Source organism: Phialemonium atrogriseum (genome assembly GCF_030411735.1).
Source record: "Phialemonium atrogriseum strain 8032-3 unplaced genomic scaffold QBC33scaffold_4, whole genome shotgun sequence".
Lineage (NCBI taxonomy): Eukaryota > Fungi > Ascomycota > Sordariomycetes > Cephalothecales > Cephalothecaceae > Phialemonium > Phialemonium atrogriseum.
Window position 1 is genome coordinate 1,098,286 of NW_026848141.1, and position 19,235 is coordinate 1,117,520.

Below are 19,235 nucleotides of genomic sequence, written 5' to 3' on the forward strand. Positions count from 1 at the left end.
CGTCTCGAGTAGCTCCCCAAAGATGAGATAGTGATGATGGAAGATGGTGTAAGCAGCCACAGGCATCGTATCACAAGACATCAGGAACATGAGCAGGTAGGGAAGGCATTGTCTGAGGCTCTCATGTGCCACCTCCATGCATGCATCAGCACTGACGTTCATGCATTTAGTACCGCCCAAGCTTGACAGTGTGGCGCAGACCTTCCGAGGGCTCTATCTGGCACAACTCAGGGCACCTCGCAAAGAGACAATTGCTAGGTTGGCAGAGGTAAGACCAATAGGATCCATGTTGTTGTCAAGATAACCTACGCATAAGGGCCTCTGGTATTGGTGCTGTATCGTAGTAGGTCCAGCAAGTCACCTACCTAGTAATCATGAACAACAGCTACAGCGAATTAGAGCCTGTTTCGGGCGTGTAATCCACAAAGTGGAGCCCCTCTACAGCAGGACGGATTAGTACCCAGGTACCTAGATGAGGCCCGAGTGCGGGCCATCTGATCCAGGCAAAGAAACGCTCAAGAGGACCTAATCTATTGAACAGCACACCCCGCGACTTGAGAACAAGCTCCGTCTTTGTTGAGGTAGCTACGCCGAAGCTTGTTCATTTCAGATTCGGCGACATGTGGGTGATGGCATTCTGTTGAACTGTCATTAAAGACAACCCACCTACCTATCTAAACCCACCTACCTGGAGAACCTACTTGGAAGCTGGAACCTAACCCGCCTGCCTGCCTTCACCTTCCCTTACCTGCCCGCACCAGTCACAGCTCGCACCTCAAAACCTGTCTTTGAATCATCGAGTCTGTCCTGCCTGCAGTGGTATTTCCCTGGCCTCTCCCTTGTTTCCAACGACTATTGATACCACATTCTGTCTAAAACTGCGTGCGGGAAGGGGAAACCAGTCCCGCAAGCTAGTCTAGTCGTCGCGGTGGCAGACCAAAATCCCCGACGTCAGCTATATACCCCATCCACCTCCGACAACCCATCCACTCCATCCACTCCAGCCACTCCGCAACCCCCCGAACCTTCTCCCAACACCGACCTCTCAGCAGCAAACATCGTTCCCCCCACCACTTCCCCGCAGAACCCAGAGATTCAGACGTCGCCCTCGAGCAACCAGCCCCCAAGCCACTCCGGTCTTCCAGATCCCTCCCTTCGACAACCCCGTCAGCTCCTGGGAAGAAGACAGCGAGCGGCCTTTGACGACGAAGCAGGAGTGGAGGCTGGAGCTTCTACGAGCTCCGCCGCCGCGAATCCTTCCACCTCTGAGCACCGCCCCAAACGCAGACGCGCCACGAGAATGCTAGCAGACACCGATGGCCAGGAGTCCTCGAACGGGGCCGCCCCGGTGGTATCAAACGGTTCCCTGGACCCACAAGCCCCGGCCACGGCCTCGAATGGCACGCACAAGACCATTTCCGACTCGCTGAACGGCTCTTCGCAGAACGGGAAGGAACCGGAGAGGCCGCGGCCTACAACGTATCTGGGCCATGACAGGGGAGAGGTTACTCGGCTATTGATACAGGCCCTGGCCGATATGGGCTATCACTCAGCGGCAGAAAGTGTGAGCCTCGATAGTGGCTTCAAGCTGGAGAGCCACACGGTGGCAGCGTTCCGAAAGGCGGTTCTCGAGGGATCCTGGGCGCGAGCCGAGGAGCTGCTGGCAAGCGCGGACCCGGTCGGAGAGCGGCAGCAAACCGGCGACGGCCTGCTGCTTTCCCCGGGCGCCGATCGCAACCTCATGCGGTTCTGGTTGAGGCAGCAGAAGTTTCTGGAGCTGCTCGAGCAGCGGGAGACGGCGCGGGCGCTCTTGGTGCTGCGCAATGAGTTGACGCCGCTCTGCCAGGAACATCAGAAGCTCCATTTCCTCTCCAGCCTCCTCATGTGTCAGTCTACCGAGGACCTTAAGACCAAGGCTGAATGGGACGGAGCATACGGCCGGTCGCGGCAGACGCTGTTGTCAGAACTCTCGAGTACGCCAGGAGTCTGACCAAGCCCCAATATGATTCCTGGCGTTCGCTGACATGGTCTATAGGATGCATCTCGCCATCGGTTATGCTTCCGGAGCATCGGCTTGCAGTTCTGCTCCAGCAGGTCAAGGAAGGTCAAATTAGTAACTGTTTATACCACACCAGTGCGGAACCGCCGTCGCTGTATTCCGACCACAGCTGTGACCGAAGTCACTTTCCATCAGAAGCTATTGTCGAGCTGGACAAGCATTCGGGCGAGGTGTGGCAGGTATTGTTTTCTCATGATGGCACCCGAATGGCAAGTTGTGGCACGGACCGTTTTGTCATTATCTGGGATGTGCCGTCGTTCGAGGTCCTTCACCGGCTGGATGGGCACGATGGCGGCGTGGGTAATATTGCATGGAGTCCCGACGACACCATGATCGTGTCCTGCGGTCGTGACCGCTACGCAAAGATCTGGAACACCCAGGCAAGCCCGCAATGCCCAAACCGCCCTGGCAACCCCTTGGCGCGCTAACATGATGCTCTCAGGACGGAACCTTTATCAGATCGTCGGAGCGATTCGACGAGCCAGTAAGCAGCTGTGTCTGGGCTGCCGACTGCCGTTCCTTCATCACCGGTTCCTTCGACAAGGACAGGGCTATCTGTCAATGGAATCTCGAGGGGCAGAAGCTCTTTACCTGGACCAAAAAACACAGGACAGAAGATTTGGCCGTCTCCCCTGACGGCCAATGGCTAGTTGCGATGGATGAGCAGTGCCGCGTCCACGTCTACAATTTCGTTACGCGCGATCTCGAATACGAAATGGAGCTCAAGGCCCGGCCGACATCCGTCAGCATTAGCCAGGATTCCAGATTCCTCCTCGTTAACCAAGTTGATGGAGAGGCACAGCTGATCGAGATTGCAAGCCGGGACCCCGTACAGAAATACACCGGGCACACGGGGGGCGAGTATCTCATCCGCAGCGCCTTCGGTGGCGCAAACGAAAGTTTTGTAATCAGTGGCAGCGAAGGTATGAACAGCAATCTGGCAGTGAGAAGGACGCTTGACTGAACTGACAACAACCACAGATGGTCACCTTTCTGTGTGGCACAAATCTACGGGGATCCCGGTGCAGATGCTCGCTGCACACCTTCCCAGGTGTAATGCCGTATGCTGGAATCCCACCGACCCTTGCATGATCGCATCTTGCGGAGACGACGGCAAGATAAAGATGTAAGTCGCCGTTCGTCTAAATCCAACCCGTCTTTTACTGACTCGGAATTCTATAGTTGGTCAAATAAGGAGCGGGCTCGCAGCCTCGCCTTCAGAGGTCTACAGTGAGATGATGCCGGTCATGGTTCAAACGACTCTCCCTGGGGGCGGAGGACGCCAACCGGGCGAAATATATTGGGCGAGACCCTTAAACGCAGCTTCTGAACTTTTTCCTTTGGAGTATACCACGCGGCATGGTTTGGCGAACTTGGAGAACATTGGTCTGCATCGGGATTGCATTTCTCACCTCACCATTACAGCGCGCGGAAGTCGAGAGCTGTTATCATGGCCTTCAGTGATGGCCCGGCATAGCACGGCGGGGAGTGCTTCCAGAGGCCACCGCCCACGCGACAGGACTCGCTGGCAAGGACAGGTCCGCCACTGGCATGCAGCTTTGACTGACGACTGAGGGCTGAAGGTTGTATTCTGCTATCAATCAACCCCTGTCCATGATAGACGGATATCATTTGGGTAATTGTACACCATTACAGGACGGAGCTTGTGGTTTCATGGCCCCCCTCGCGGAGCAGCATCGCGGTGACGTGCTTCACTGCTGACAGTGGGCACAGCGCGAAGAGGAGGAGAGCGAGTAAACCTTGAGAGCTTGTATCTAGGTAGAAAGCGCTTGGCTTAGTAGCGGCCCCCTTTTTAACAGAAGCACAAATGCCAAGCTTAGAACAGCCTATCCCGAGTTGAGGTACCATCCGGGTGGGAACAAATTTCTTAGCAAATAATCTACTTGTGTCAACCTGCAATCGCCTACCTGAGCCGCGCACGTTGGCTGACGTATGTGGGCGAAACTGTCGACGTAGGCAAGCACTCCATAAGTGCTCCAGGCATCGAAGTAAGCTGGCTGTTGGTTGGCTGCATGATCTTGCTGTCAATCACGTGCAAATGGTGCCCCTTCGTGCCCTTGTGGAGTCTAGACTAGTGAAGGAGTTTCAGCCATAGGTGTGGCTTAGCAAAATGGTTTTGGATCCGCCCCAATACAACTGCCTACGTAAGTCGATCACGCCCGGCTTGCGAGTTCAAATATTCCCGGTCTTCAGCATCTACGGACCTGCATAGACCCAAACTCTCATCTCAAATCGCCAGCTGCAACACAGGACATCTCCCCAAAACAAGGCGCACACGGAGACTCTAGAGAACGCCTCCATACAAAACCAGAAGAATCTGCCCAACGAAACGAATCTCGCAATCTCCCCCCGCCCTCCCCTGATTCCAGAGTGGCTAGGCCAAGGAGGCTGTTTCTGTCGCAGCGGCCCGTCCAGTCCCAGCACAACCCATCGAACAGCAACAGAACCGCGAGTGGCGGCAGAAAACCGGCACTATGACGGCCGACAATCCAGCATCGGGGTCGCTGGTCACCCCGGGAGGCATCTCGGATCCCGCACTCATCAAGTAGGTAGCATCTAGGACTTGCGACGTTTGGATATTGGGCACTGACACGTCGCTTATAGGCTCGTCAACAAGCTCCAAGACGTCTTCGCAACCGTTGGAGTCAACAACCCTATTGATCTCCCCCAGATCGCCGTCGTCGGCAGTCAGTCGAGCGGCAAGAGCTCCGTGCTAGAGAACATCGTCGGTAGAGACTTGTGTGTATCCCCTCCCCCCCCCCCTCTTGAGTCCTTGAAATGAACGTACCCAGTGTCGTGGAGAATTAAAACTAACCGGCCCGCCCCTCTCTTAAGTTTGCCACGAGGATCGGGCATCGTAACAAGGCGGCCGCTCGTACTCCAGCTCATCAACCGGCCTGCGACATCCGAGCCCAACGGCGTCGACAAGGATTTTGCGAACAGCACCGATAAAGGCACGAGCAGCACCGACAAGGGCGCGAACGCCGATGAATGGGGCGAGTTCCTGCACATCCCGGGCCAGAAGTTCTTCGACTTCCACAAGATTCGAGATGAGATTAGCAGGGAGACAGAGGCGAAGGTTGGCCGCAATATGGGCATCTCTCCCGCCCCCATCAACCTCCGAATTTACTCGCCGAACGTCCTGACCTTGACTCTCGTCGATCTTCCCGGCCTGACGAAGGTGCCAGTTGGTGACCAGCCGCGGGATATCGAAAGGCAAATCAAGGATATGGTGTTGAAGTACATTCAAAAATCGAACGCTATCATCCTAGCCGTCACCGCCGCGAACATTGACTTGGCGAACTCGGACGGTCTGAAGTTGGCGCGAGAGGTTGACCCTGAGGGCCAGCGGACGATCGGTGTCCTGACAAAGGTTGATCTCATGGACGACGGCACTGATGTGGTCGATATTCTCGCGGGGCGCATCATCCCCCTGAGGCTGGGATACGTGCCGGTCGTGAACCGTGGCCAGCGCGATATCGACAACAGGAAGCCGATCAACCTGGCGCTCGAGGGGGAGAAGAACTTCTTTGAGAACCATAAAGCCTACCGGAACAAGAGCTCATACTGCGGCACTCCCTATCTGGCACGGAAGCTCAACTTGATCCTGATGATGCATATCAAGCAAACATTGCCAGATATCAAGGGCCGTATCTCCAGCTCCCTCCAGAAGTATTCCGTCGAGTTGGATAGCCTAGGGCCGTCGCTGCTCGGCAACAGTGCCAACATAGTCTTGAACATCATTACCGAGTTCACTAACGAGTGGCGGACGGTCTTGGACGGCAACAACACCGAATTGTCGAGTACGGAGCTGTCAGGAGGCGCCAGAATCAGCTTTGTGTTCCACGAGCTGTACTCGAATGGCGTCAAGGCGGTAGATCCTTTCGATCAGGTCAAGGATGTCGATATCCGAACCATACTCTACAACTCGTCTGGTTCCTCTCCCGCCCTCTTCGTTGGCACCACCGCTTTCGAACTCATCGTCAAGCAACAAATCAAGCGGCTCGAAGAGCCCAGCTTGAAGTGTGTCTCGCTCGTCTACGACGAGTTGGTCCGTATCCTCACCCAGCTCCTTGGCAAGCACCTGTACCGCCGGTACCCACAGCTCAAGGAGAAGATCCACGGGGTAGTGATTTCCTTCTTCAAGAAGGCCATGGAGCCCACCAACAAGCTCGTTCGAGATCTTGTTGCCATGGAGGCCTGCTATATTAACACTGGCCACCCCGATTTCCTCAACGGGCATCGTGTAAGTATCTACCCCCCTAGGACCGATGCGTTGACACTGTGACTAATCTTCGTCTCAAGGCCATGGCCATAGTCAACGAGAAACATAACCCGCCAAAGCCGATCCAGGTCGACCCCAAGACGGGCAAGCCCCTTGCGTCGCCTGTGCGAGCAGTCAGCCCCACGCTGACCGCCGAGGGCAATCTCGGAGAGCCTAACGGCGGCTTCTTCGGCAGCTTCTTCGCTGCAAAGAACAAGAAGAAGGCAGCCGCTATGGATGCGCCACCGCCCACCCTCAAAGCTTCCGGAACTCTCTCCGAGCGCGAAGGGGTTGAGGTCGAGGTTATCAGTAAGGACGCAACGGAATCTTAAAAGAGTGGAAGACCAAACTGAGCTAACCATGCCGAACAGAGCTGCTCATCCAATCATACTACAACATCGTCAAGAGAACCATGATCGACATGGTGCCAAAGGCGATCATGCTTACCCTTGTCCAGTATGTAATCTCCTGGTCTCCCCTCTCGAGAGATGGCCGCTAACGCGATACTTGCTCAGGTTCACAAAGGACGAGATGCAGAGGGAACTCCTGGAGAACATGTACCGGACGAACGAGCTCGACGACCTCCTCAAGGAGAGCGACTACACCATCCGCCGGAGGAAAGAGTGCCAGCAAATGGTCGAATCCCTGTCCAAAGCCAGCGAGATTGTCAGCCAAGTCCAGTAGCGGTCTGCCTCCCAGACAGGCCCTTGATTGTTTTGTCCAGAGTATCATGTGTCGAACGCACAGTTGGCGGGCGAGCGCGCACGGGGAAGGAGGCAGGCCTGGTATCATTGGTGGGGCGTCAGAGTCGAATTTTCGATCTTCCCATGCCTGTTACTTCCTTAGAATGGAATTCCTGCTCTCTCTTTTTTCGATACCACGTCTTATCCTAATAATATCCATACCGGGTCACTTTCTCGACTCTTTGCGTGGTTGCCTGAGACTGTGCCCTCGCCAACATATCGGCCACCTAAAATCGAAACTCCAACGCCAACGAGCCCTCCTTTTTTCTGGATGGTGTAACACATCCTGGGAGCCCAAAGCGGAGGGGCGATCTGTGCGGGGAAAGAGAGGTAGAGATCGGTCGACGGGCCCAAGGGGGTAGGGGGGTTGCTCGTGTGTGTTGATAATAAGGTCCTCCCGGCGAGTCAATAGGGCTAGAATTGGGCAAGGCGAGTAAGATATGTAGTTTGTAATAGCGTTATCGGCCATTTACATGCACTTGGACTTTATGTGACAGTGAATATATATTCTCTTCCTGCTGCACCTCTTGATCTCCCATTCTAAATGTACAAGTAAACACCATTGAGATCAGTGCCCCCTCAGAGCTTCGCCTTCCCAGCCAGGACCAACCCACCGTCTTGCACGTCGAAATCCCTCCCCTTGGACCACCCAAGCCACTGCTGGAGGACCTCCTCGCCGCCCTGCCCCGGCGCGAGAGGAACCCCGACATAGCCCCCGCCCTCGACGCCAGGGCCCTGCCCGTGGCTGGGGTCGGAGGCGTCGGGCCGGACCGCCAGGCACGGCGTGTCCCTCAGCGTGACGGCGGGCCGCTGGTCTCCCTCAGCACGGCCGCCGTCGCCCTCCCCGCCGCGCTCCAGCTCGGGGTACTCGTACACAGGCGTGCAGCAGGCGTCGGTGCCGTCGAAGACGGCCTCCCACTCGGCGCGCGTGCGGCTCTTGAACGCGCCCTCGAGCCGCCTCCTCAGCTCGGGCCACTGCGCGCGGTCGTGCCGCCTGCCCTGCTCCCAGCCCTGGCCGCCGAGCCCGAGCCCCTCGACGAGCAAGGCGAAGAACTTGGGCTCGATGGCCCCGACGGCCATGTAGCCGCCGTCGGCGGTCTCGTACGTGTCGTAGTACGGGCACCCCGTGTCGAGCAGGTTCCGGCCGCGCGGGTGCGCGCCCAGGTCTGTCTTGAGGGCCATGCGCGGGAACGTGGCCAGGTACGAGGCGCCGTCCACCATGTTGGCCTCAACGACCTGGCCGCGCCCCGTGCGCTGGCGCGCCACGACGGCGAGGAGGACGCCCTGGAACAGCGTCGCGCCGCCGCCGGCGAAGTCGGCGAGGATGTTCCAGGGCGGCGTGGGCTTGGCGCCGTCGCGGCCCAGCAGGCCCAGGACACCCGACACGGCGAGGTAGTTGATGTCGTGGCCCGCCATGTCGCGGTACCGCCCGTCGCGCCGGAACCCCGTCATGCGCCCGTAGATGAGGCGCGGGTTGTCAGCGCCGAGGACCTCGGGGCCCAGGCCGAGGCGCTCGAGGACGCCGGGCCGGAAGGGGTCGATCAGCACGTCGGCGTGCCGGGCTAGGGAGCGCACTAGGGCCACGCCGCCGGCGGACTTGAGGTCGACTGCTATCGACGCCTTGTGCCGCGTCAGCATGTCCTCTGTCGCTGGCGGGGGCGGCGCGCCGGGCGTGTGGCTGTGCCCCGGGACGGCGCGGTCGATGCGCAGGACTGAGGCGCCGGCATCGGAGAGTAGGAGGCCGGCGAAGGGGCCTGGGGCAAGGAGGTGGTGGTGGTTAGATGATGGGTTTGACTAAGCGGTGGGGGTTGGGGTGCGCAAGTTACGTACCTGGTGCTAGTCCGGCGAACTCGATGACCTTGAGGCCCGTCAGGGGTGGCTGGCCGGCCATTGTGTGTATGTCCTGCTCAAGATGGTAAACTTCCAATGGCGCGAACGGTGATGTCGAGCGCCCAGTTCAGCCCTGCTCGTGTGATGACAGGAGTCCAAGACATTCTCGAGAAGGGAGCTTTCAAGGACCTTGGGCTGTCGTGGACGTTGAAGTTTCGTGACGGAATTGGATACCCGTCCGGGACGGGTGGTGGGGTGGCCCCACAACCGTGTTGGAGAACCGAGGCTCAGGGCCGGGGCCGGAGCTCCGGCTCCAACTTCCAGGGTGCAAATGCGGGGTAGCTGCAGCGGTTATTTTTGACCTGGAAACGTCTAGACTGGGTACCGAGTTAACTCCCATGTGTACCTTTCTATTGACCCGGGTCATATGTTCTTCCCGAACCACGTGTTCGCGCCCGTCACGATGACCGTCTTCCCCGTAAAGTCGGCCGTCGGGGTCGGGAGTGGCCGCAGTTGCGTCCAAGAACCTTTGGCAAGAATCCTCCTGGGCTGTTGGCTTTCCGTGTTAGGGCCCCAATGTCGAGCTCGATCTTGGGCCTGGCACGCTGAGAACTTACAGATCAGAGAAAATGGGAAAATACGATGATATAATACGCTATGCAAACCACGGGATGCTATCTAGGGTTCTTGTAACAGATCTTGCAAGAATATAGAGGACCACTTGTCCGGACTCCGTGGTGGTCCTGTGTGCGCACCTACATGATCACAAACTGGGCACAGACCAACTCGAGACCCCTTCTCCTTGTTTCTAGAACCAGGTATCTCTTAAGATTCCTCATGTGAGATTTCGGAGGCGGAGTCTCTGTCTCAAATGTTGGGGAATCGTTCGTTTCTCGAAGAGACATTGTTGATAACATTCGTTGCCCAGTATCGTGCAAGAAGTAAGCAGGGAAAGTCCAGTGGGCCCTGCCGCTCAGTATACAGCTCGGGCAGTCAATGAAGCAGGGGTTATTGTATATATTGATCAAGATATGCGTATACATATAGGAATAGTGTATCCAAGGTTTGGCCTTGGCCTGAAAATATTTGCTCCACTCTTCCACCTTCTTATATAGGCATTGCCGTTGTTAAGCCAGAGTCCAGTAAATGCTCACGCATCAACGTAACCAAGGGCTTGTCCGACTTTGATTTTCTGCCCCTTCTCGACAGCCCAAGTCCAGCCCCGTTGGGCTTCTTCCGAGGTGCCCTTCTTGGCCACGGGCGCCTCAAATATCAGCACAATAGTACTTCCCAGCTGGAAGCCTCCCATCTCCTCCCCCCTGCGCAGCGCATGCCCGTGGAGGACCGGGCTGGCTTTCTCGTACGTGGCCTCGGTAAAGCCGTGATACGGCTCTCCCCGCCGCGCAGCTTCGTCGGCGGCCCTGTCCGCTGCCGTGTCCGTCGTCAGGCTGTTGGTTCGAAGCTCGCGATCAAAGTTGATCTTGATCGACCCCACATTGGTTGCGCCGACGGGTACGTAGCTGAAGAAGCCCCATCGCCATCGCCCGAGAAGAACGACACGCTCGTTCAGCGTGAAAAGGCCGGGCAGGGTCCTCTGCAGATAAGGAGACACGCTATACAACTCTCCGGCAAAGTGTCGGCGTCCCTCGACGACCCAATTCGTCGGCGAGTGGAAGCGATGGTAATCACCGGGCGCCAGATAGATGACCGCGTAGTAGAGTGAATGTGGCTTGTCCGCGGATAGAAGTTCATACCACGGTTTCTCACCCAGGGCCAGATCTGCGCGCACCTCGGAGACCGATACAGGCGAAGGGGTGACTGACTGGTCCTCCGGCTCGTTGTGCTTTGCCGCCTCCTTGCCGCCGGATAGGAGGTCCGGTAGTGTGTAGGTGATGCCGTTTACACGTGCAAAGTCCTCATCCTTTTTGATGTGCTCCTCGTTCCTCGGAGACTTTGGTCCTTCCGCGGAGCTGCTCTTGTCCTCCGAAAGGGCCATGCTTGATACGCTCGGGGTCCGCGACCGCTGGCCCAACAAGGCATCGATGGTGTACGTCATGCCCTTGACTTGCTCGATGTCACCGCCCTCTATCTGTCCAATTTGCAACACGCGGCCATCGGCCGGAGAGACGAGCGCGTTGTTGTTCGGGTCCATGGGTCGCACTCCTGGCTTCAGAGTGCGGTAGAAGAACGCAGCCAGGTTAGGGTAGTTATGAAGATCCGGGTCGGATACTTCATCCAAGCTGTCTTAGTATCAGTGCCTATCGGTGTTGGGAAACAATGAGGGTTAACCAACTTGACGCCGAAGACAAACGAGTACAGCCTGAAGCCTGGTACGCGAAGATAATATGGGATATCCAATTCGTTGAACTTGCCCCATAACCGAGACAATGCTTTCAGGGGCAGAGTGGACATGACTTGAACCTGCCTAACGAGGATTGAGCATTTAATCGCGACACAGTCGTGGATGAATTGAACGCCTACCATGGTCCGTCTGGCCTGACCTTTGGCCGCTTGGTCGGCCGTGCCTCGCCGGTTCCATCCTGAGCTTCCGCTTCTTGCTTTTCCCGCTCCCGCGTGCTAACTTTGTAGAACTGTACCAGCCCCAGGAAGCCGATACCCAAGCCAACTGGTATTTGATACCATTGGATCTTTGTTCCGAGAGCTGTTCGGAGACGGGACGAGAATCGCGGCCGCTGTTGGGACTGCTGGTGGGAGAAGGTTCGGCAGCTTGCGGGCTGGTGTTTCGGCTGTACGCGGCGAGTCGCAAAGCCAACGCCTCGTCGAGCAAGGTTCGAAGAGCAATGGCCCAGGACTGGGTCAATGCCGACCAATCCCGGAAGCTTCGATCGCGCTGCAAGGTAGGCCATATTTTCAGACCATTTGTGGAGCAAGACCACGATCTGGATAAGACATTGGAAGCTGCAACGCCTTCAGGAGTCCAGATGGGTATTGATTAGGTAATTACGTCTTCCCGCATGCGATAGGCACTAAAAATGGGCGAATGACGGAATCACTGCCAACCCTGCAGCGGCAAATTCCGCCAACCAACCAGGTCCTGGGCGCTCGGGCCATGCGATTAGGCCAACGTGGAATTTGGCTTCGAGACGGAAGCTGGCTGACTAAAAGCACCAACGACGCCATCAGCATTCTTTGTCTAGATGTTTCTTCCAAGATCTCTTAAATTGAGCCCTGCCTGGCATGTGGTTCGCTATCCTCTAGTCTCGTAACCGGATGCTCTGTGATGCACACCAGAGCAACCATTTATCGACCCGAATGTCGCCCGCCCATCTATCATAATCCCAGCAGTGGTTAATCCTGCCCAAGCTTGATCTGACAGCATTCCGAGCTGGGCGAGTTGAGATACACCGGAACAACCATGGCGGAAACAACAGAGGCATCATCCTCGCAGGGTCCTCTGCAGGATGCTGCTTCCCAAACTGTCAATCTCCAAGTCCTGTCTCCGTCTGTCGGCGTCAACAGGCCTTTGACCTTTCCCGGCATCCCAGCTGTAACCACTGTCCGCCAGCTAAAGGAGAAGATTCGGGACACGCTTCCAACCAAACCTGCGGATGACCAGCAGCGACTGATACACCGTGGAAGGCTTCTGGCACGAGACAGCGAGGCGTTGCAGGATGTCTTTGGGACGGAAGCAGTAAGGCTTAACCATGTTCCCAGAACGAGTCTGGCAGTTGGACTGACGAGACACGCATAGCTCCGATCTGGGGACCAGCAGACTCTCCATCTCGTACTCAGAGATCTCTCCGAGCCTCGTGCTTCAAGCCAACAGCCCACGCCGATCCGCGGCCACAGTCCAGCACCAGGCACCTTGCCGAACCGGCCTGCAGAGACCCAACTGCCTCCCCACCCCCAAACTGCCCACGCTCGCTTAGGTCTCGCGACGCCCGTTCAGACCTTTCCGAATGCCCAAGTGCCGATCCCGGAGTTTGCGCGCCCAAGCCTAGCTTCGCAAATGCAGATGATGCAACATCAGCATGAGGCCATGGTCCATCAGACTACGGTCCAGTGGATGAACCAGATCCAACGAGAAGCAGGTTATCGGCAGCTCCTAAACCAGCATCAGAGGGAGCGGGCAGCGATGGGGATGCATGGCGTCCAGGACGCCAACCCACAGGGACCAGGCTCGGGGGACAACTTGAGCGGCAGGAATAGCCCAGCCATCGGGCAGCCAGTGCACGTCACAAGGGAGGTGATCGGCCCGAACGGCCAATACTGGAGAATGACGATGGGCGATACGGCAGTTGGCTCACGCACGAACTCTCCCCAGCCTGGTCCGCTCCCCGCCGGCCGAGGTCCCCTTGTGCCTGCCGAAGTACACCACATCATCCGCAATGCCGATGCTAATCAGGCTACCCGGGCAATGACCAATGCTATGCACCGAAGCGCATCAGGTGCGTCATTGGCCAACATGGCCAACATCAATGCCCCGATACAGCCCATAGCGCCCGGGGTTACCGTGCCAATGTTCCCGAACGGCTCGAGGCATGGCAGTAGGACGGCGACTCCGGATCCATTTATTCGGACTCCGAGTCACGGGAGCACCTCCGCCCCATCTGCGTCACAGAATAATCTAGAGACTCAACCATCCCCAGCCCAGCCCGAGGTGTACATTCTATCATCCCCCTCCGGCCCACGAGCACTCCTCATCAATAGCGCCTCGGAGGCGTACTATACACCAGCCCTACGCCCGTCGGCTCCCCGGACGCTTCGGGCCAACATTTCCATCCGCCAGCCGGGCGTGCAAAACGTGACCTTCATACCGCAAATCCACGTCTCCCGTAACCAGGCCCAGCCCCAGGGGCAGCATGGCCAGGTGGTCCAAGCCCAACAGCCGCAGCCCCAAGGCCAGAATGGAAATCCAGGCCGCGATCCCGTGGCGCAACGTATTCCCGTCGTTGTCCCCATCCAACCGCATGCTCACAACCCCGGCATTGGCGCTCTTATGGTGGTCGCCTGGCCGCACATCTGGCTCGTTATTAGGTTGACAGCCTTTGTGTGGTGGTTCACGGCTTCCGATACGAGCTGGTCGCGCTGGTGGGCTGTCGTCGCGATCGCGATCGCCGTCTTCGCCGTCAACACGGGCCTGATGAACGGCGTCGCCAACCGGGCATGGGAGCCACTCCGGCGGCACCTGGAGGGCCTGATTCCATTTGCCGACCCGGCCGCAGCGCGGGACGACCCCGAACCCACACCCGCGCCCCAGCCCGCGCACGAGACAGAGACTCCGACTGCGACCGCGACCGCGACCGCGACCGCGACCGAACCGGGGGAAGGGGCCCCCTTACTCGAGCGTCCCGACCCGGCCGCAACGGCGGCGCGCCTCGTGGCGGAGCGCCAGAATGCCAACGCCAACCGGCTCCTGGACCGGGTGCGGCGCCTCGAGCGGGCGGGCCTGCTATTCCTGGCGAGTATCGCGCCCGGCGTCGCGGAGCGCCACATCGCCCACCTCGAGGCGCAGGAGCGCGCCGAGAGGGAGCGGAGGGAGGCCGAAGAGGAGGCGGCCGCGACGGCCGCGAGGGAGGCTGCTGAGAGTGAGGCCGAAGCTGCGGCTGCGGTTGAGGCTGCGGCTGAGGCTCCGGATGCGGCGCCTGATGCGATGGCCGATGGCGGTGGGATCCAGCAGGGTGGAGGTGAGACTGGGGAGCAGTTGGTGGTCTAGGGGTTGACCCTGATGGCTGTCAGTTACTGGGTGAGGGGAAAGCCGATAAGCAGATAGCGACATGCCGTCTTTGATACCAGCATACCGGTGGGTGGATGTGGTTTGTTGGATAGGGAAAAGGCAGCGACGGCATTCGAAGCTTGTCATGCCCAGACATGTGGAAGTCTGTATTACCCGATTTTAGTACTTCTCTTTCCCCCTTTTTACTTATTCTCTCGTCCAAGACCCATTGTGGAAGCGCCAGCTTCGGGGAGGAGTTTCGATTCTCTGTACATGAGAGTTGGTTTATTTTTCCTAGCATGAGGGTGCTGGGTTACAAACCGGGCGGGAAAAACACCAGCGAAGGCTGGTCGAAGAACGTCACAAGGCGGGGCGGTTCTTTTGCATGTTTCTTCCAAATCAAGTACATTGGGAATAACTGTGCTCTACAGTCTCCGAAGACGATTGCAGTGCTACCGCCGTGTTCATCTGATGTGATGGTTTTCGTTTGATTCATCCGACCTACAAACTTGGAAGTAAACATGAGGTGAATACCCATCCCCCTGTATCAAAGTATGTATACCCCTTACCATCAGGGGTCCAGAACCATTCCAGTCAACCATATGAACATGGAATCCTCGCAAAAGACAATTTTGAGAAGCATGTACAACCCTCCCTTCGGGTACTCTTCTCAGATCAGAACTCCCCACCTTGCACACACGATGCGTTAGAAGAACACAGCCATCCCCAGAGCAACAGAGATCAAGATCGAGCCCCAAACCAAGCAAGGCCCGGTAAAGTAGAATCACAGCATGCGAGGACCAAAGGCGCGCATTTCCAGCGCCCCTCCCAAGAACCTGACGCCAACCAGGCCATCAATGCACCGCGCGGAACGGCCGAGGCGACGGGGTCTCGGCACGCGGGCCCACCCCCACCACCACCACCGGCACCGGCACCGCACCGCCATCGGCGTGCTCCGGCGGGGCGACGCGCGCGGCATCCAGGCTGGATCCGTAGCTCGAGCCGGAGCTGCCGGCGGGTTCCTTCTCCTCCTCCTCCTCGAGGCCGCCAACCGCGGCTGCGGCTGCGGCGCCGGCGCTCTTATTCTCCTCTTCCTTCTTCTTTCTCGTCGCCTCCTCGTCACCCCAGAAGCGACTGCCGCCACCGCCCGACGAGAACAAGGCGCGGACGACCCACGGCTTCTCGCCGGCGGGCTTCCACGTCCAGTACTCCTTCAGGTCGTGGTCGCGGGGCCGGAGGGCGCCGCGGGAGACGATGGTCACGAGGTGGATTAGGGCGTTTAGGCCTGCGTAGGTGAAGAGGCCGCTGGGGAGGGGTAGGGGGGAGGTTAGTATGGAACATGAAAGTTTGAGGGAGAGGGGGGGTGGGAGGGGACGCTTACGCGATGAGGCCGTAGGCTACGCTGTAGCTGAAGGGGATGACGGCCAGGGTGACGAAGGACGGGAGGGCGTCGCCGATGTATGCCCAGTTGATGCTCGTTACTTGTCGAACCATCAGGCAACCGACCTAGGCGAAATTAGCAGGTTATCCAGCAAGCACGAGACCGGCCAGTCGAGGATCTTACCAGGATCAGCGTGCAGCCCGTGGCCCAGGGGGGGATCGACGCAAAGATCGGGGCGAAGAAGATGGACAGCAGGAAGCAGAGCCCCGTCACGACGGCGGTCAGCCCGGTGCGCCCCCCTTCGGCGATGCCGGCGCCGCTCTCGACGAAGACCGTGACCGGCGAGCAGCCGACGAGCGAGCCCATGGAGATGCAGAAGGCGTCGGTGCAGTATGCGACCGTCGACCGGGGGAAGTCGCCGCCCTTGTTCGTCGTCTTGTTGCAGAAGCGGGCCATCGAGTAGAGCGTGGCGGTGCAGTCGATGATGTCGACATAGAGGAAGGTGAACAGGGCCAGGGCGAATTGGGCGCCGTTGGCGCCGCTCAGGTCCCATTGCTGCGCGACAAATGTGTGCTGGATGGGGTGGAACGTGGCTACCTTCTTGAAGAAAGCGAATCGAGAGTCGCCGTCGTCGGTGTGGGGGAAGTATGTGATTGGGGTGTCCCGGCTGTGGGGCAGACCTGGTTAGGGACCGATACTTCACAGCGAGGAGGGTAGGGATACTTACGGCCAGGAGAGGATCGAGACGAAGATGATTCCGATCATGATAGCCGATTTGACTCGATATGCCATCAACGATGCGGTTAGCAGACCACCAAACACAATTCCGATCCACATCTATGCCATCTTAGCCGCGATACGTGGATGAAGAGGGAAAGGGGAGACAATCAAGTCACTGCCTACCTTGGGATTTGTCATGAGCCCGGTAGCGCACTCGCCGTTTGGCGAGAGGTTCTCTGTAGGGCAGCCACCAATGGCCAACGGAGTCGCGACGGCCCCTGTAACCAGTCCAATGCCGGAACCGTACGACAAGCCGATTAGGGTGAGGAACAAGCCGATGCCTACACCACTAGCTGTCTTGATTGTTCCGGGAATGATCTTCACGAGCCAGTGCCGCATGCCCGTCAGGGCCAGAAAAACGAATATGAAGCCTTCCACAAAGACGGCAGTGAGGGCCAGCCCGTATGGTACGGGGCCTTGGCCTCGGACGCCGACCACCTGGTAGGTGAAGTACGCGTTGAGTCCCATCCCCGGGCTACTCGTATGTTAGCTGGAGAGGACTCGACATGCTCTGGACATCCGTCTTCTAGTACTCACGCTAAGGCGACCGGCAGGTTGGTCAGGAGTCCAAAGAGGATGCTAGAAAAGCCAGCAAGGGCGGCGGTGGCGGTGATGAGATCCAGTTTGACCTCTGGATACTGTCAGTCGATGTGCTAGCATGGATAGGCAATCCTAAAAGGGAATGGACACGAACCGTTCTTGCACATTGTCCACTCCATGTTGTTGGCGCAGTTTCCTGCGTCGTCGTAGGGTAGCTCGCACACACAAGTGCCGCCAGTGTCAGACAGAATGGACGCCTGGGAAGGATCAGCAGAGTGGCGCGAGATGATATCGAGGAGTTGTGGAAGCTCACATTGACAGCAATAATGTATGCCATGGTGGCGAAGGTGGTTAGCCCAGCGCGAATCTCGGTGGAGAAGTTGGCATCTTGAATCTCGTTGGGCTGGTATCGAGATAGGGTCAGTTTGAGGTCGGCACAAATTTAGCTACTCTCATTTCCCATGCGGCTCGACGGCATGGAATCTGGGAGATGTTGGAACTTACGTGACCGCTTCCTTTGAGCCGAAACATGCGACCAAAGGTAGACCGGTTGATCGTCACATTCAGGCCCCAGACAAAACTGATGGCCTGGTTGCAGCGTCGCTTGATGGCCGCAGCGCGGCTCATCTTTCCCGGAGGCTCGCTCTCCATATCCATCTTGATTTTGTTGCTGGTACGGTTAGACACGAAGATGGCGTGGTTGGAAAAGGGGCTCTGAAAAAGTTTGATATGAGATGAAGTGGTTGTCGGAGAGACGAGATGTAGGGGATAGAGGGGAAGGGGGATAAATAATAAGGGGCAGCCCGATTTTAGGACAGGTTTGATTTTACAACCCCCAAGGTGAGCGCGCAAGTGAAGGGTTTGATTTAATATGGGTTCTCGCTGATGTGAGGCCGGGATACGCGGTCGATCGCAGAAACGCCCCAGGGAGGCGGGGAGGATGGGGCGAGGATGGGATAGATTGGATGGGAGACGGAAGCAGCAGTAACTTACCTGTCTATGATGCCAACTGCGACATAAGATGGGCCGGTCAGGTGGACGTATCTCTGAATCGTCAGGAAATCTGGAAATTTGGTAGAGGACTTGTTTTCTGCGGTAATGCTGAGGAAGTGGACCGGTGGCTAACCGTGAATATCAGACACTGTCCACTTGTCGCCGCAACAGACACTCACTTCACGAGCAAGGAGTTAGACCAATCAATCTCTTTAACATCTGACCAGGGGACTCGTATTACTGACAACCGCCGTCAAGATGGAGCCCTCCCTAATCAGGCTGGGGGTTGTGAAATCGGTTCCCTCTCTAATAAACAGACCTTCCCTTTGCCCCGAGTGACCTGCAAGCTGCTGGTGTCAGCTGCGTGGCATAGGATGGCGTGGCTCTCACGTTCGCCCTGGCATTCGAGTCCACGTACGGAACTTTCGTAGGCATCTAACACGTGGAATTGTTAAAATTTCCTGTGTATTCAGGCACAATCATCACAAACACGTCGTATCCTCCTGGTTTACTCTGTGCCTTCGCACAAGGCTCACCACAGCAGCACCTAGTGGCATCTTGTCTTAGAATACGTCAGGCTGGACCTGAGCTCCTCTTCCAGGATCGATCCTCGGCCATTTTAAGTCCCTTCGCTTGTTTTGCCTCGAGTCGACGACGACCACAGGGGTAACAAACATCGCGGTTGGGTGTTGGGTGCAGGCTCCCTCATGCTGTTGAACACGATAAACGCCCACTCACAAGCGAGACACCTGCCAAGGTTCCTCGCAGGGATGGTGTGAGCATAAACTCTAGGATGGTTAGGTGAGACATGCACAACGGCCAGCCTGACACCATGGCACCCCAGATCTGCTGTGTAAGTCAGAACTCAATCTTATACGTTGTCGTCCAAATCTAGTGTAACCACACCGTACTGTTCGGGGTTCACCGGCTCAGTCTTGGTCGTTTTC

The 19,235-nt window shown here is 57.5% G+C and overlaps 5 protein-coding genes across 5 annotated transcripts; 2 read left to right on the plus strand and 3 right to left on the minus strand.

The window, feature by feature from the left end:
- Nucleotides 1-374: 374 nt before the first annotated feature.
- Nucleotides 375-7,028, plus strand: QBC33DRAFT_576272 (vacuolar protein sorting-associated protein 1; the record flags this gene model as incomplete). Its single annotated transcript, XM_060430899.1, has 12 exons — nucleotides 375-415; nucleotides 916-1,973; nucleotides 2,036-2,394; nucleotides 2,502-2,982; nucleotides 3,041-3,185; nucleotides 4,151-4,154; nucleotides 4,519-4,625; nucleotides 4,685-4,819; nucleotides 4,916-6,326; nucleotides 6,386-6,653; nucleotides 6,716-6,800; nucleotides 6,860-7,028. 12 exons carry the CDS (start codon nucleotides 375-377, stop codon nucleotides 7,026-7,028), a joined length of 4,263 nt encoding a protein of 1,420 aa, XP_060286830.1.
- Nucleotides 7,029-7,666: 638 nt separating this feature from the next.
- On the minus strand, nucleotides 7,667-9,418 carry QBC33DRAFT_567043 (putative alpha-methylacyl racemase; the record flags this gene model as incomplete). Its single annotated transcript, XM_060430474.1, has 2 exons — nucleotides 8,918-9,418; nucleotides 7,667-8,841 (listed from the first exon to the last, which is right to left on the minus strand). The coding sequence occupies exons 1-2, from the start codon at nucleotides 8,976-8,978 to the stop codon at nucleotides 7,667-7,669; spliced, it is 1,236 nt and encodes a 411-aa protein (XP_060286831.1). The 5' UTR covers nucleotides 8,979-9,418.
- Nucleotides 9,419-9,919: 501 nt separating this feature from the next.
- QBC33DRAFT_528716 (phosphatidylserine decarboxylase 1) lies at nucleotides 9,920-11,857 on the minus strand. Its single transcript, XM_060427074.1, has 3 exons — nucleotides 11,399-11,857; nucleotides 11,211-11,342; nucleotides 9,920-11,157 (listed from the first exon to the last, which is right to left on the minus strand). The coding sequence occupies exons 1-3, from the start codon at nucleotides 11,782-11,784 to the stop codon at nucleotides 10,068-10,070; spliced, it is 1,608 nt and encodes a 535-aa protein (XP_060286832.1). The 5' UTR covers nucleotides 11,785-11,857; the 3' UTR covers nucleotides 9,920-10,067.
- Nucleotides 11,858-12,293: 436 nt separating this feature from the next.
- QBC33DRAFT_556093 (ubiquitin family protein) lies at nucleotides 12,294-14,594 on the plus strand (the record flags this gene model as incomplete). The annotated part of the gene is made up of 2 exons (XM_060429693.1): nucleotides 12,294-12,569; nucleotides 12,630-14,594. 2 exons carry the CDS (start codon nucleotides 12,294-12,296, stop codon nucleotides 14,592-14,594), a joined length of 2,241 nt encoding a protein of 746 aa, XP_060286833.1.
- Nucleotides 14,595-15,234: 640 nt separating this feature from the next.
- QBC33DRAFT_601084 (permease family-domain-containing protein) lies at nucleotides 15,235-17,952 on the minus strand (the record flags this gene model as incomplete). The annotated part of the gene is made up of 9 exons (XM_060432095.1): nucleotides 15,235-15,899; nucleotides 15,976-16,100; nucleotides 16,159-16,642; nucleotides 16,703-16,812; nucleotides 16,879-17,230; nucleotides 17,293-17,386; nucleotides 17,450-17,552; nucleotides 17,609-17,698; nucleotides 17,800-17,952. 9 exons carry the CDS (start codon nucleotides 17,950-17,952, stop codon nucleotides 15,449-15,451), a joined length of 1,962 nt encoding a protein of 653 aa, XP_060286834.1. The 3' UTR covers nucleotides 15,235-15,448.
- Nucleotides 17,953-19,235: the final 1,283 nt, after the last annotated feature.